The 13455-nt window shown below is 41.2% G+C and overlaps 1 protein-coding gene across 1 annotated transcript in view; it reads right to left on the reverse strand.

Annotated features, from left to right (window-relative positions):
- The window catches only part of MPHOSPH8 (M-phase phosphoprotein 8), a 50558-nt gene extending 38241 nt beyond the window's left edge, over nt 1–12317 (reverse strand). The window contains exon 1 of the mRNA XM_004680361.2: nt 12001–12317. Within this exon, the coding sequence (XP_004680418.1) occupies nt 12001–12213 (213 nt within the window). The 5' untranslated portion in view covers nt 12214–12317. The remainder of the gene's footprint in view (nt 1–12000) is intronic.
- Between the last annotated feature and the right edge of the window lie 1138 nt (nt 12318–13455).

The following is a 13455-nucleotide window of genomic DNA, read 5'->3' on the forward strand; positions in this document are numbered from 1 at the left end:
TGGAGTGGGGAATGGGATCAAAAACAGAGTGGGAGGGAAATGCACTGGACCTTGGTGATGGCACATGGGTGATTTGGTGATGGGAAATCCAAAGGGATTACAACTGAGATGGAAAAATGCACAAAAATACATAAAAATAAAACTATTATAAAATAAAATTAAAAAAAAAAGAAAAGAAATAGTAAGGCCAGTGGATCTGTGTGCATTATGTGAAATATTAATAAAAAGAAAAATGTTGTAACTAACCATTTTGTATGTTAAGAACAGACCTGTTCAGCAGTACTTTAAAATCAACAAGGAACAAGTCATATGACATTATAGTTTACCAACAGCATTAGGAATATGAAGTGAAGAGTAGCTTCTCCCGTGCATATAATTCTTAAATTACTGTTCCATATTCCCAGCTTCAGGTTCCTAAGTAATGACTAATTTGTTTGCTGGGAGTTGTATCACTGATTTAAAAATAATCAAATCTTCAATGTGAAACATCAATGTATTAGTGAAATTAAAAATTTCTTCAAAGCATCTGAAACATTAGTATCTCAAATATTTGGAATTTAAGCAATATATATGAACATCATTTTTAAAAACTTGGAAAATATCAATAGTTTTATGTGAGAACCACAGATAGTTTATGAACTGTATCTAATATAAAATTAGAGGACAATCTACAGCCTAAAAGTCATATAATCTGGGGGGGAAAAGGCAGGAAAATAATGAGCTATGTTATCTATATCAAGATATTAAAAAAAGAACAGTAAATTAAAGAAGAATAAAAGAATAAGTGGAAGTTAATGAAAAAGCAAATCTGATTCTGTATGAGCAACAAATAAGACAATAACATTTTATAAAAAAAAATAATTTTATTACTTTATGGTTCCACTAAAACCAAGGATGATGACATGACCCCTGCCTTAGTAGTCACCATGTGTTGGCAGGATACATGTTAGGAGAGTCTCAGAAAACTCCACGATATTGTACATTGACTTAGGCTACATGTGAAGCAATGTATTAATAACCAGTGATTAGGGCCCTCTCTGCCGGCCGAATGGGTTAAAGCACAGCACTATGAAGCTCTCTGAAGCCACATGTGACCCACATGGTGTGACAGACCTTTCTAGACCTGCCCCTGCTCCCCTCAGTGGTGTATTTCAGTAGATCTGCCTATTTTGATCCCCACTCTGTCTCTGGTGAAATCTCTCACACCCTGCAACTCTGGCTGTACTCCAATTCTTATATGCATAAATAAATCTTTTTTAAAAAGAGAACCAGTGATTAACACAAAGATTAATAAAAATCATACTCCCTGTATTAAGAAGAAGCCTACAGGAATATTTTAAATACTCAAATAGAGATCTATACAAAGTTTTATAAGGGCACCGATGGAGAAGCATCTCACTCCATCAGTGAGGGATCAGGATCAGAAAAGGCTTTCATAGAAGAATGGATTCTTCAAGGCCTTGAAAGATACAGAAGGATTTCACCAGGAGAGGAGATAGTAAAGCTCCAAGGCACAAGGGGTTGAAGAATCTCAAATACTACTATGTGCCTACACCATATAATACATTAAAAAAGGGGGGTACTTGTTGGTTTTGAAGATCTTTAAGCAATAATACCCTTTTGGGTTAGATTCTGAATGGGGATTCCTATAGATTTTAAAGCAGTTAATTTTTTTATATATATTTTATTTTTACATAAAAGAACTGGAGCATAGGCCAGAGGTGTTAGTGGTGAGGGGATTCACCAAACATAAAGTGGGGAGCAGAGCCAGTGGATTTACTGAAATACACTGCTAAGGGGAACAGCAGGCAAGACATGAGAGGTCTGCTACACCATATGTGGGCTAGCTTCTGGGCTGGGGATCAAACTCAGGCCTTGGAGGTAATAGTGCTAAGACTTAATCCCTACACCACCAGGGAGGTTCAAACCAAATAAATTAAGGCTTTGGGAAACACCAAAACAATGTGGACAACAGGCTCTAAAGAGAAGAACAGCATTATTTCAATAGCACTCCATTTTGTCTGAGCAACAATGCAGAGCCAATGGATGGTGTTCAAATCCAACTCAATGGTAAGAGAGAGAGCTTTTTTGGACTCCAACCCCACGACTTCCTAAGGGGGCCTGCTGGGTAGTAGTGGAGAAGCAGTCAATCTGACCTTAAAAAGAGCACATGCTGGCCCTCCCTGGTGGTGCAGCGGGTTAAAGCACTGCACTGAGAAGCTAAAGCCACTTCCGCATGAGTTCGATCCCCGCCTGCCCAGGAGGAGACCACATGGCGTGGCAGACCTCTCCTGACCCGCCCGCTGCTCCCCTTCAGCAGTGTACTTCGTCGATCTGCCTGTTCTGCTCCCCACTCTGTCTCTGGTGAATCCTCTCACCCTCCGCATCTCTGGCCTGTACCCCAGTTCTATATGGATAAATAAATAAATCTTTAAAAAAAAAAAAAAAAAGCACATGCTAGCTGGTTTCTTATCTTGGCTTCCACTGGTACCCTAACCTGGTCTCTCTCTGCTCAGCTGACACTATCTTCTGGTAGGACAGAATGCACCTTGCAGTGTGTTACTCAATATTCTTCTCTCTTAGCTTTCCCCCCTTTTTTATTTTTTAAAGATTGATTTATTTTTTGCATACAAGAAGTGGGGTACAAGCCAGAGGTGCAGGGATGAGAGGATTCACCAGAGACAGAGTGGGAAACAGAACAGGCAGACCCACTGAAATACCCTGCTAAGGGGAGCAGTGGGCGGGTGGGTCAGGATAGGTCTGCTACACCATGTGGATCACCTCCCTGGCCAGGGGTGGAATTCGTGCTGCAGTAGCTGCAGCTGCCTTCATAGTGCTGTGCTTTCTGCTGGTGGGAATGCAAACTAGTACAACCACTATGGAAAACTGTTTGGAGGTTCCTCAAACTGCTAAACATGGAGCTTCCTTACGACCCAGCAATCCCACTCCTAGGTATCTACCCAAAAGACACAAAAACAAAAAGATACCTGTACCCCCATGTTTATTGCTGCTTTATTTACAATTGGAAAAACATGGAAGCAGCCCAAATGCCCAAAAGTAGATGACTGGATAAAAAAGATGTGGTACATATATACAATGGAATATTACTCAGCAACCAAAAAAGAGAAACACATGTCTTTTGCAGCAACTTAGATGGAACTGGAAAAAATCATGCTTAGTGAGATAAGCCAGAAAGAGAAAGAAAAAAACCGGATGGTTTCACTCATAGCTGGAGTATAATGGGCCAGGTGGAAAATAACATAGTGCTGTGCTTTAACCTGATGTACCACCAGGGATAGTCCAGCTTTCCCTTTTCTTACTTCTCCCTTTGTAAATTTGTTTCTGGGTCTTGTCCTGTATTGTTAAGTACCAGGGTGAGGACTCACAAACTGGGTCATCTCCTTTTCTCTCTGGTTTGACTATAACACAACCCTTCCGACTTTTTTTTTTTAAGATTTATTTAGTTGTGCATACAGAGCTGGGGTACAGGCCAGAGGTACGGGGCGGTGAGAGGATTCACCAGAGACAGAGTGGGGAGCAGAACAGGCTGATCGATGAAGCACACTGCTGAAGGGAGCAGCGGGCGGGTCAGGAGAGGTCTGTCATGCCATGTGGTCACCTCCAGGGCAGGCAGGAATCAAACTCACATGGAAGTGGTTTTAGCTTCTCAGTGTTGTGCTTTAACCCACTGCGCCACCATGGAGGGCCCCCAACTGTTATTTCTTAATATAAAACATGTTTTTCAGCCAGGTCAGATCACTCACTATGAACAGCCCACATGTTCTACACTCCAGGCCTGTCTCCTGGTGGAATCACACCTGGAAAGCTTGCCTGACCTCCCTTTGTCTAACCAAATCCTAGCTCTTCTACAGGAAGAATTTCAGGTTCCACCTTCTCCACAATGTCTAGCATATTTTTTACTTCTCCTCTGAATTCTTAACAACATTTATTGCTTGCTATTATTTGTTTCACCCTATTAATTAAAAAAAAAGGAGGTGGGTGGGGATTGGAAGACAGTCAAAAAAATAGCAAACAACACAAAAATTTAAAGTCCAAACAAGGTAAAAATCTCCAAAATGGCTGAGAGACTACTGTTAAATATTTTCTCTCCACTTTCATTCCAATTTTATCAAATAGTACAGCAAAATACTTTTGCAACTATATCTAACTCTAATTCATTTGATCTTTTTTTTGCATAAACTCTTCTGCCTGTTTTTTTGATTGGGTTGTTTTAAGAGTTGTATGGGCTCTTCATAGAGCTTCACCATCAGTCCTTTGTCAAATGTATGATGTGCAAATATTTTCTCCTATTCAGCAATGTCCTTCAAGTTTAGTTTTTTTTTTCATTGTGCATACACTTTTTAGCTTAATGCTGCTGCAGTTGTTTACACTTTCTTGTTTTTCTTGCTGTGAGAGATGAATTGCTAAAGACATCACCAAAGCTTATGCAACAAGGTGTTCTATGTAAAAAAATATGGAATGCTTCACAAATTTGCATGTCATGCTTGTGGAGTAGCCATGCCAATCTTCTCTGCATCATTGCAATTTAGTATATGTTACCAAAGTCAGCACTATGAAGCTATCAGCAGCCACTGCAGTATGAGTTCAATCCCTGGCCAGAAAGGTGACCCACATGGTCTAACAGACCTCTCCTGTCTCACCTGCTGCTCCTTTCAGCAGTGCACTCCACCTGTTCTGCTCCCCACTGTCTGTGGTGAATCTTCTCACCCCCCTGCACTTCTTGTACGCATAAATAAATCTTTAAAAAAAGGTATCTAAACTGAACTTTCATTTGTTTTTTCTAGCCATCAAGCCATGACAGAGTAAGGTCTCAACAGACTCCACCTGCAACATTTGTACCTTTGCTTAAGATTTTCTCTTCATGTTCCCGGGGCTTTTTCCTCTGGGGCCTTCAAGCCTGCCAACATATATGCGATTCCCTACTCTCCTGTGAGTCTCTATAGCCCTAAAAGCATGATGGCAAGGTCTTTTCATCTTGACTCAGTTCAATAAGCAACTCCAAGAGCAATCAGATCTCACCTGTGATAATCCAAAGTGACAGTAATATAGTCATGTTTACAATTCTCTTAGGCAAACCAAATTAAATTCCTTATTGAAGTTACCCAGAGATAGACACACTGTTACAAGTGAGGCTGTTTATTGCCATTTTTACATATTATGATAGTATTAAGGAAAGAGAAAATGTAAACACAATTTAGTTTTGCTCACAAAGAGATATAATTTACCACTGTTGCAAATGAGAAAGTAAAACAAAGTAATATTTCAAATAAAAGTCATTATAATTTATATCCATTTTCCATTATCCACTTAGTCCCATGTAGAACTGTTAGTGATTATTCAAAGTCTGTTTTTTCCCCGTAAGCTCAACAACTTTTATTCTGTTACATGACTATGGAACTATATACACTATACTATATTTGCCAGAGTCCTCTTCCTGTGAAAGTCTCTGAATACAAAGTAAATAATAGCTTTCATAAATAGCAGACTTTAAAATAACCATAATTAAGATCTGATCACAAAATTGAGACAGATGCTTGTTCAAGTTTGTGACATACATCATTATTAGACCAGTAAAAATTGCCCACTATGGACCTTCGTTGGTGGCACAATGGGTTAGGACCAGCACTGCAAGTTCAATCCCGGCCCCGGAGGAGATCGAAATGGCGAGGCAGACCTCTCCTGACCTGCCCGCTGCTTCCCTCAGTGTACTTCCTCAGTTGGCCTATTCTGTTCCCCACTCTGTCCCTGGTGAATCCTCTCACCACTCCTGTGCCTCTGACCTGTACTCCAGTTCTGCATGCATAAATAAATCTTCAAAAAAAAAAAAAATTCCACTACTGTATCTTAAGACACTAGACTTATTAATTCAAATACAAGCGAAAAATATTTAACATTTCTCTATGATGATGTTTCCTATGAAGTTTCAATGTTCCTAAACTGACCCAATTCATTTTAATACAATTTTTCACAAAAATAACAATTTTATGGGTTATCTTATAAGTCTTCCAAGATCTCCTCTTTTTAAAAATTAATCAAATACTATACTATTTTACAATTTCGATTTCCAGGGATGTTCTGTCACAGGCTTTAGACATTTATAAAGACACGGCTGAGCATTTACACATGAGAAGATGGGTAATTTGGGGTGTTTAATTGGAAACTATTTTAGCTCTTCTTTTTCTCTTGCACACTAATTATGGTACACTAATTGTATTAAAGCTCTTTTTTATTGAAGGTCTTATGTTAGAATATGTTTATATGGTGTAAGGCAGAACCCACTTGGGCACCCAAAACTGGGTTACTGGGATGTCCCTCATTCTGCATTATAGGTATACTCCTATAATGCTGCATTTAAAAAAAAAAAAAAAACTTTCAAAACAGACCATGTGACAACATAAAACTATTTTTCTATAAAGTCTCTTTCAGACCTTCTATAGCTTTTTGCGTCCCTCATTTCCCATTACAAAAATAGTTATTTTGACACCAAATTTTTCTTAAATCTTCAAAAAAGATATCCATCCCCAATACATTTTTTTCCCCAAAACAAAAATTTCACTTTATTTGAAAACAGTTAATACATGTTTGTTTAACAATATCTAGATTTGCAAGATACGGTAATAACTATAATATCATAATACCTTTAGACTGGAATACTTAAAAAGAAATCTGTCACAATTTCTAAAACAGGTTTTAAAATTTTTCTTTAGGAGATATGGTATAGTTTATTCATTAAATTCTTTAGTTCCTTTTCAATAAGGAACAAAAGGTAAACCTAAGATTTCCGTAATTTTATACAGAATGCTTCGGATAGTCAATGAAACCCCACTATTAAACTTAGTAAAACCTTAATTTTGCAAAAGTTAGTTGGGAAACTACTTAATGACTAAAGGAACAAAATTAAAATGGAATAACCAATTGTACATTTTAATTTATCCTAAGGGTGCAATTTATGGAAGCTTAGGGTAGAAAAATTTAGGACGGGAATTTCCTGGAACTAGAGGAGAGGTCAGAAAAAGATTATCAGAGGTGGGGGAATAAAGGATTACCAGCAGTGGAGAATCAACCTGACCCCAAGATGATAAATTCCACACTAATTTTGTCAAAGGATAAAATCATATAAGGATGCGTGATAAAATTATATAAGGATGCATCTTGCTCTGGCGAAATGAAGCTTTTCTGCTCATCTTCCTCTATAAAGGTGCCTCTTTTCCTTTTCCTCATTTCTTTAATAAGCTCACTGTGTGCTGAGAATGAGAATGTCTGCTGAATTCTTTCTCGGGGAAGCCAATGAACCCAATCATCTGGACCACACAGAATCTCCAATCCAATCTAACTGAACTGCCTGAAACAATTTTTTCCCTTAACCCACTGTTTAACTTGGTTCAAAAGTTTCAAGTCATCAAAAATCTGAGAAGCTAGTATTTGCTAGAGATTCTTATCATTTTAAACCTCAAGCAAGTTTATCTTCAGGCTTCCCACAAATGACTCCATTTGGGGATTGCTTCTTTTGGTATTAGCCATAGAACTAACTGTATCAGATCAATTCAGTTACTTTCCTTATTGGATAACCATAGTTGTGAGTTAAACATGGAGTAAAACTTTAACACTCATTATTATAATTCTTAGAATTATGCATGCCTTAAATTAAATCACTAACAGTTCTCATTTACCAAAAATCCTAAATCACGACTTCCTGAAAAACACTAGGTTAGTTTCTATTTTATTAGAATTTATAAAACATTTGTAACTCAATTTTAGAATCAATTCTATTATTGCCATCCAGAGATGAAAGACACAAAGGGTAAGACTGACAACAAAAAGCATTGATACAGAGATTTCCTAATTTTCTTTCAAAACTTCAGCCATGTGTGGGGCCCTCCCTGGTGGTGAAATGGGTTAAATAGTACTGTGAAGCTATCTGCAGCCACTGCAACACACGTTCTATCGGAGGCCAGGGAGGGGACCCACATGGCGCAGCAGACTCTCCTATCTCTCTTGCTACTTCCCCTCAGCAACGTATTTCAGTCTGCTTGCCTGTTCTGTTCCCCACTCTGTCTCTGGTGAATCCCCTCACCAACCTTGCTCCCCCCACCCACCCACCCAAGTTCTTACATGCATAAATAAATAAATCTTTAAAAAAAAAACACTGGCCCTCCCTGGTGGCGCAGCGGGGTAAAGCACAGCACTGAGAATCTAAAGCCGCTTCCTCATGAGTTCGATTCCCGCCTGCCCCGGAGGTGACCACATGGCGTGGCAGACCTCTCCTGACCCGCCCGCTGCTCCCCTCAGCAGTGTATTTCGTTGATCTGCCTGTTCTGCACTCCACTCTGTCTCTGGTGAATTCTCTCACCCTCCACATATCTGGCCTGTATCCCAGTTCTGTATGCACAAGTAAAATAAAATCTTTAAAAAAAAAAAAAAAAACACTCAAGCCATGTGTACCACTTTTAAGAAACAGCTATTTTACCAATATTTGTGAAGACATTAGAACTTTTGTTGATTCGATTTCATTATTTTAAAAGATTTATTTACTTAGGCACAGAAGAACTGGGGTACAGGCCAAATGTGTAGGTTGGGGGAGGGGATGAGAGGATATACCAGAGACAGAGTGGAGAGCAGAAAAGGCAGATGTACTGAAATACACTGCTGAGGGGAGCAGCAGGCGAGCCAAGAGAGGCATATCATGCCATGTGGGTCACCCACCTCCTGGCTGGGAAACCCTAACTGCGGAGGCTGCAGACAGCCCCACAGTGCTGGGGCCTTAACCCATTGTGTGACCAGGGAGGGCCCTGTGGATTCAATTTATAACCAGTACTTACTAATCCCTTCTGACAAAAACATAACATCCTTAAATTTGCATTTCTGAGAATGACTTTGATTCCTAAAATGGAGACTGAAAATCTGCATCAGATTCCTAAGGCAAAATCCTTTATTTTGGATGGATGGACTTGGGAGGGGTTTCTGGAGTCATACCTCAAGTATGGCAAAGATTCCGTTTTTAAGATATGGTCAACCTGATACCTCAAAGAATTTAGGCTGTAGCCTTTAAGTTTAATAAATATATGTATGTAGCTACATTTTTTCTCAATGTACTTTTATATCAAAGAGATTTCCTATATAAGATTCATACATGTCAGAATGTGTCCTGACACTCTTAAAACTACTAGTGTCCTAGATTAGAACTATTCCAAATAACCATAGAAATGCCTTAGTCAAACTACGGATTTGCAACAGATAAACGAGGTAAAGTCTTTGTTCAACCAAGGGCAGTTCTCTGAAAGGTAAGAGCAAACACCTTATTCAATCCTATGATTTATCTTATGAAGAACACAATAGATTGATGAAAATGGCCATGAGGCCAAGAGAGACAGACTGAGATCTACTTTCAGATTGGTCATAATATTCATCAACATTCCACTGTTCTGTGACCCTAATCAGTTCAAAATTTGAGGTTTTTAATTTAGCGTGTAAAAAGACAGTTCTGGAATTTCATGAGTTCTCTAGTGGCCATGGTAGCCTTAAGGGAATCTTTGATTTAATGATCCAATTTATTGATGAGATTTTGTAAAACTTCAGGGCATAACAAAGATTTCAAGCCTAATTTGTATTATTGTTTATACTTTCCCTATGGAAACTCAAAATAATTCTCTGTATTTCTTCTCTATAATTCCCTTGTCTTCACCGATTTCACTTTTTTCCAGTATGAAATTTAGACTGAGAAAACTTGAAGTTTTTTTCTTAATATACTTAGTAGTAAATAATTTAGAAGTTTTATAACCCGTGGCTGAAGCCAAAGACTGTTCCAGGTCTACCTATAGACCTAGATTGGGGAGCTGGTAAGGATAAATAGCCCCAGGGAAATTACCAACAAAGTATAACATTCTGGGGTGGAAAGTGACGGTGTTTGGGATTCAAATCTTTTCAGATTCCTGTCCCCACCACACCAATCTTCTACTAGGCTGTTGGCAGGTCTTAGGAATGTGGAGAGGCTCCAGGCAGCCAAGCTGAGAGGAAAAGTCCTGGAGGCTTTGCTGGTAGTGGAGCAATGGAAACTGTCCCCGGTTTTGCCACTGTTACAGCCTGGCAGGGAAAGTGAAGAACTTGCTCAGGTGTGTGAATGTAGGCTGTTTGCAGGCCATTCAGGCATTGTGCTGCTCTTTAGAGTGTCCTGAGTGTCACCTGTCAGGTGCTGTGCTGGGGCATCTCAGCAACCCCAGGGATGCGGTCATGTCATCCTGTCATGTCTTCTGCTGTCTTCCTGGGTTGGGTCCTACAGCCTGGCTTGACACATGCTCTGGGCCCACTGGAGCAGTAGGGTGCCACCCTGGGAGCGTGTCCTACTGTTCTGAAGGGCTCCATGTCTTCAGTGGCAGGAAAATGCCATCTTTGGATTGTTTGCATTTAGGACTTTAAAAATACTGGACAGTGGTTTGGCTGGCTGAGGTAAACAGCTATTTCTGGCTTCATTAAATTTCTTTTTCCCTGATTTGCTAAATAAATCCCCTTATTGCTGCTCTCTGACCCTGAGTAGTCTTGCAATTGCGTGCACAGGTGAACTCGGTTACTGATAAACTAGATGGGCAGTGTCTTTGGCCAGTTCTAGTGCTCCTTGCTTCCCTGTATCAGTTTGTCCAATTTAACATCTGTTCAGTCAACCAAAACCTTTTTGAAACTTAAAATCCAAAGTAGTTTACTCTGGAGGCACCATTCCTTTCCTCAGGACTTGGAAAACATGAACAGAACAAACTGCACTTCAAGGTAGAAAAAGACCATATTTCAAGTTGAAAAACATAAAACAGCACAACCAAACACAGCTCAGGAGTTCTTATTTTTCAAAACAAAATATTCCAGAAAGAATAGTCTTGCATTTGAATACTAAAAACAAAAGTCTTATGAGGGACACCAAAGGAAAAAGCTAGAAAGACAAATACCTTCTTTGGAGAGCCAGCTAAAGTTGTGGGAGAAAAAAAAAATCACTATGTCAATCAATATAAAGAACAAAAGTTCTTAAAAGAGTCACCCGAGAAGCTAGCTTAACTGATATCCAAGTCTCACTTTCCAAAAAAAGTTGGGACCTACATTAATGAATAGATTCCAAGTAACAGGTTTGAAGACAAATAGGAAAGGTTGAAAACATATAACTCCCTGGGGTTAAATAACCAATATTAAGGGTGAAAATTCTTTAAAGCCAAAAGGTTCAATACCAATTATTTTACCCCAAAACACTTTTGTCTTATCCACTTAAAATTTAGAGAGAAATAAAGAGATTTAATTATCTCATGCCTTCTTGCTTCGTGGATAGAGATTGAGTCTGACTTCGTAAGAATTCTTACCTATCAGCCCGCTCCGCAGACACCCAGGATGTCTTTCCTGGGCAGCTTTCAGAAGCAGCAAGTGTTCAGCCTGTAAAGTATCTTCTGGCTTGTTAGACAAATTGCACGGAAGCAACGGAAATCATTCTGTGCACCTGTGGGTTCTCCTAGACTGGCAAATCATCAAGCAAGCATCAGAGTGCTAAGTGTTCTCTCTGGTTGATGCTTATTTGCCAGCCTAGAAGAACCCACAGGGGTAAGGAATGTTTTCCTGTGCCCCCTTCCCTCGCTCCCTTTCTAGCAATGCCCCCATCAGATGCCTGAACACCGGTGACCGAGTAAGCCCTTCACCAACTTCTGTACTTTTATTTTTAGGTTGTCTGTGTTTTTCACATTTTTCCCCCTGACCAACTTCTGTACTCTTGAGCCTCACACTGCACTCCAAACTCCTTTACCTCTTCTGCTAACCCAATCCTTTGTAAACTTCTCGAAACATGTCCTCACAGCCACAGCCTCAGGAGTGACTATAGTGTCCGGCCCAACCGCCAGGTGCCGGCCCGTACGGTGCTGGCCGCGCTCCCACTGCCCACGTCGTGAGCACACGCCGGGATCCCAGCGTCTTCGTCCCTGCAGGACGCGGCCGTCGCGCTCCCCAGCTCGCACGTACCCCCTCGGTCTTCATGTCCAGGATCTTCTCCACCTCGAACACATCCTCGCCGTCCTCCTCGCTATCCCCAACGGCCTCCGCCGTCTTCGTGGCTGCGTCTTCTTCGCCCACGGTTCCTACCGCTTCTCCGTCCCCTTCGGGAGATTCGCCGTTTCCGCAGGCGCCCGGAACAGGAGCTGCAGGCACGCTCGCCCCATCCGCCGCCGTCGCCATAACGGGAGCCCCACAAACCGCCAAGAAAGTGAGGCGACGACACACAGCCCGGCGCCTTCTTGTGCTCTTCTCCCAGCCGGGTTCCACTAGGGCAGCGTGACGCGCCCCGCGGGGAACCCGCCAATGGCTGGACCAGACCCTGGAATGTCAGGCGCACAGACCAATGAGGGCCAGGCGGTCGCCTGCGGGAAGTGGATGGGCGGGCCTACCAGCTCCGGGCGGAAGGGCGGGGCCGGAGGCGCGGTCTCGTTGGAGTGGGCGGAGCGACTACTTGAGAGAAAGGGAGGGCGGTAGGAAAGGCACCCGGGGGCGGGCAGAGGCCGTAAGGGCGGAGCTCGTCGGGATTGGCCGGGGACAAAGGAGTGGGCTTCAGCCAGGGCTAGGTGGCCGCTGGTGCTCGAGGCGCCATCCCTGGCGGCTGGAAGCTGGCTCTGTACTCCGTTGGGGCATGGCGGCTGAGGCTGAAGGGTGGACATTGCGCCTTGGATACTGAGAATCGGCAGCGCCCGAGCAGCTCCCTCCACTCGCAGTGCGCGATGGGCCCGGGCCGGAGGCTCCACCTCACCCCCAAGACTTTCTAAGAAAAGAATACACCTTAAGAAGGATCCGAACGGGTGGGGAGAGCACAAGGCACTATGGTGATGGGACACAGGTGAAATGGCGGAACTACCACCGCCCTACTACAGGTGTAGTTCACGGGAACTACACCTGCGAGGAGAAAGCATACATTGTACAAAAATGGAGAATGATGTAAAATATATATAAAGTAAAAAAGAAAAGGATCCATCTACGGAGGAAGCGGAATGACCAGTGCAGAAATTGTATAATATATACTTGTAAGACATACATATATTCAATATGTAAATATATATTTTTGGTTCTTTTAACGTTATGTGCAGGAGCCAATCAAACGTAACTTAGAGTGTGATTATATATTAGTTATTGTTTAAAAGTAGTTTTTTTTAAAGTATCAAGCTACAAACGTCTTTTTCAAGTTCTTTTATTGAAAATATTGGAGGATGTGATAAAAGGACGATCGCCCTAAGTTGCTAGGAAAATCCACTGAAGGTTAAAATATTCTTCTGCTTCGAATTGTAAATATGCAAGTGAAATCTTTATGGCAGCAAGCTTTTTCTTTTTGTTTATTTGGTGGACTTAATTTACAGAATTAACTCTTGTAAGTGAATTCGCTGAGGTTAACCAAAGGATAATTTAAACTAACGAGTAAATAACTATGATCTG

Source organism: Condylura cristata, unplaced genomic scaffold (genome assembly GCF_000260355.1).
Source record: "Condylura cristata isolate star-nosed mole 26May11 unplaced genomic scaffold, ConCri1.0 scaffold00010, whole genome shotgun sequence".
NCBI classification, from domain to species: domain Eukaryota; kingdom Metazoa; phylum Chordata; class Mammalia; order Eulipotyphla; family Talpidae; genus Condylura; species Condylura cristata.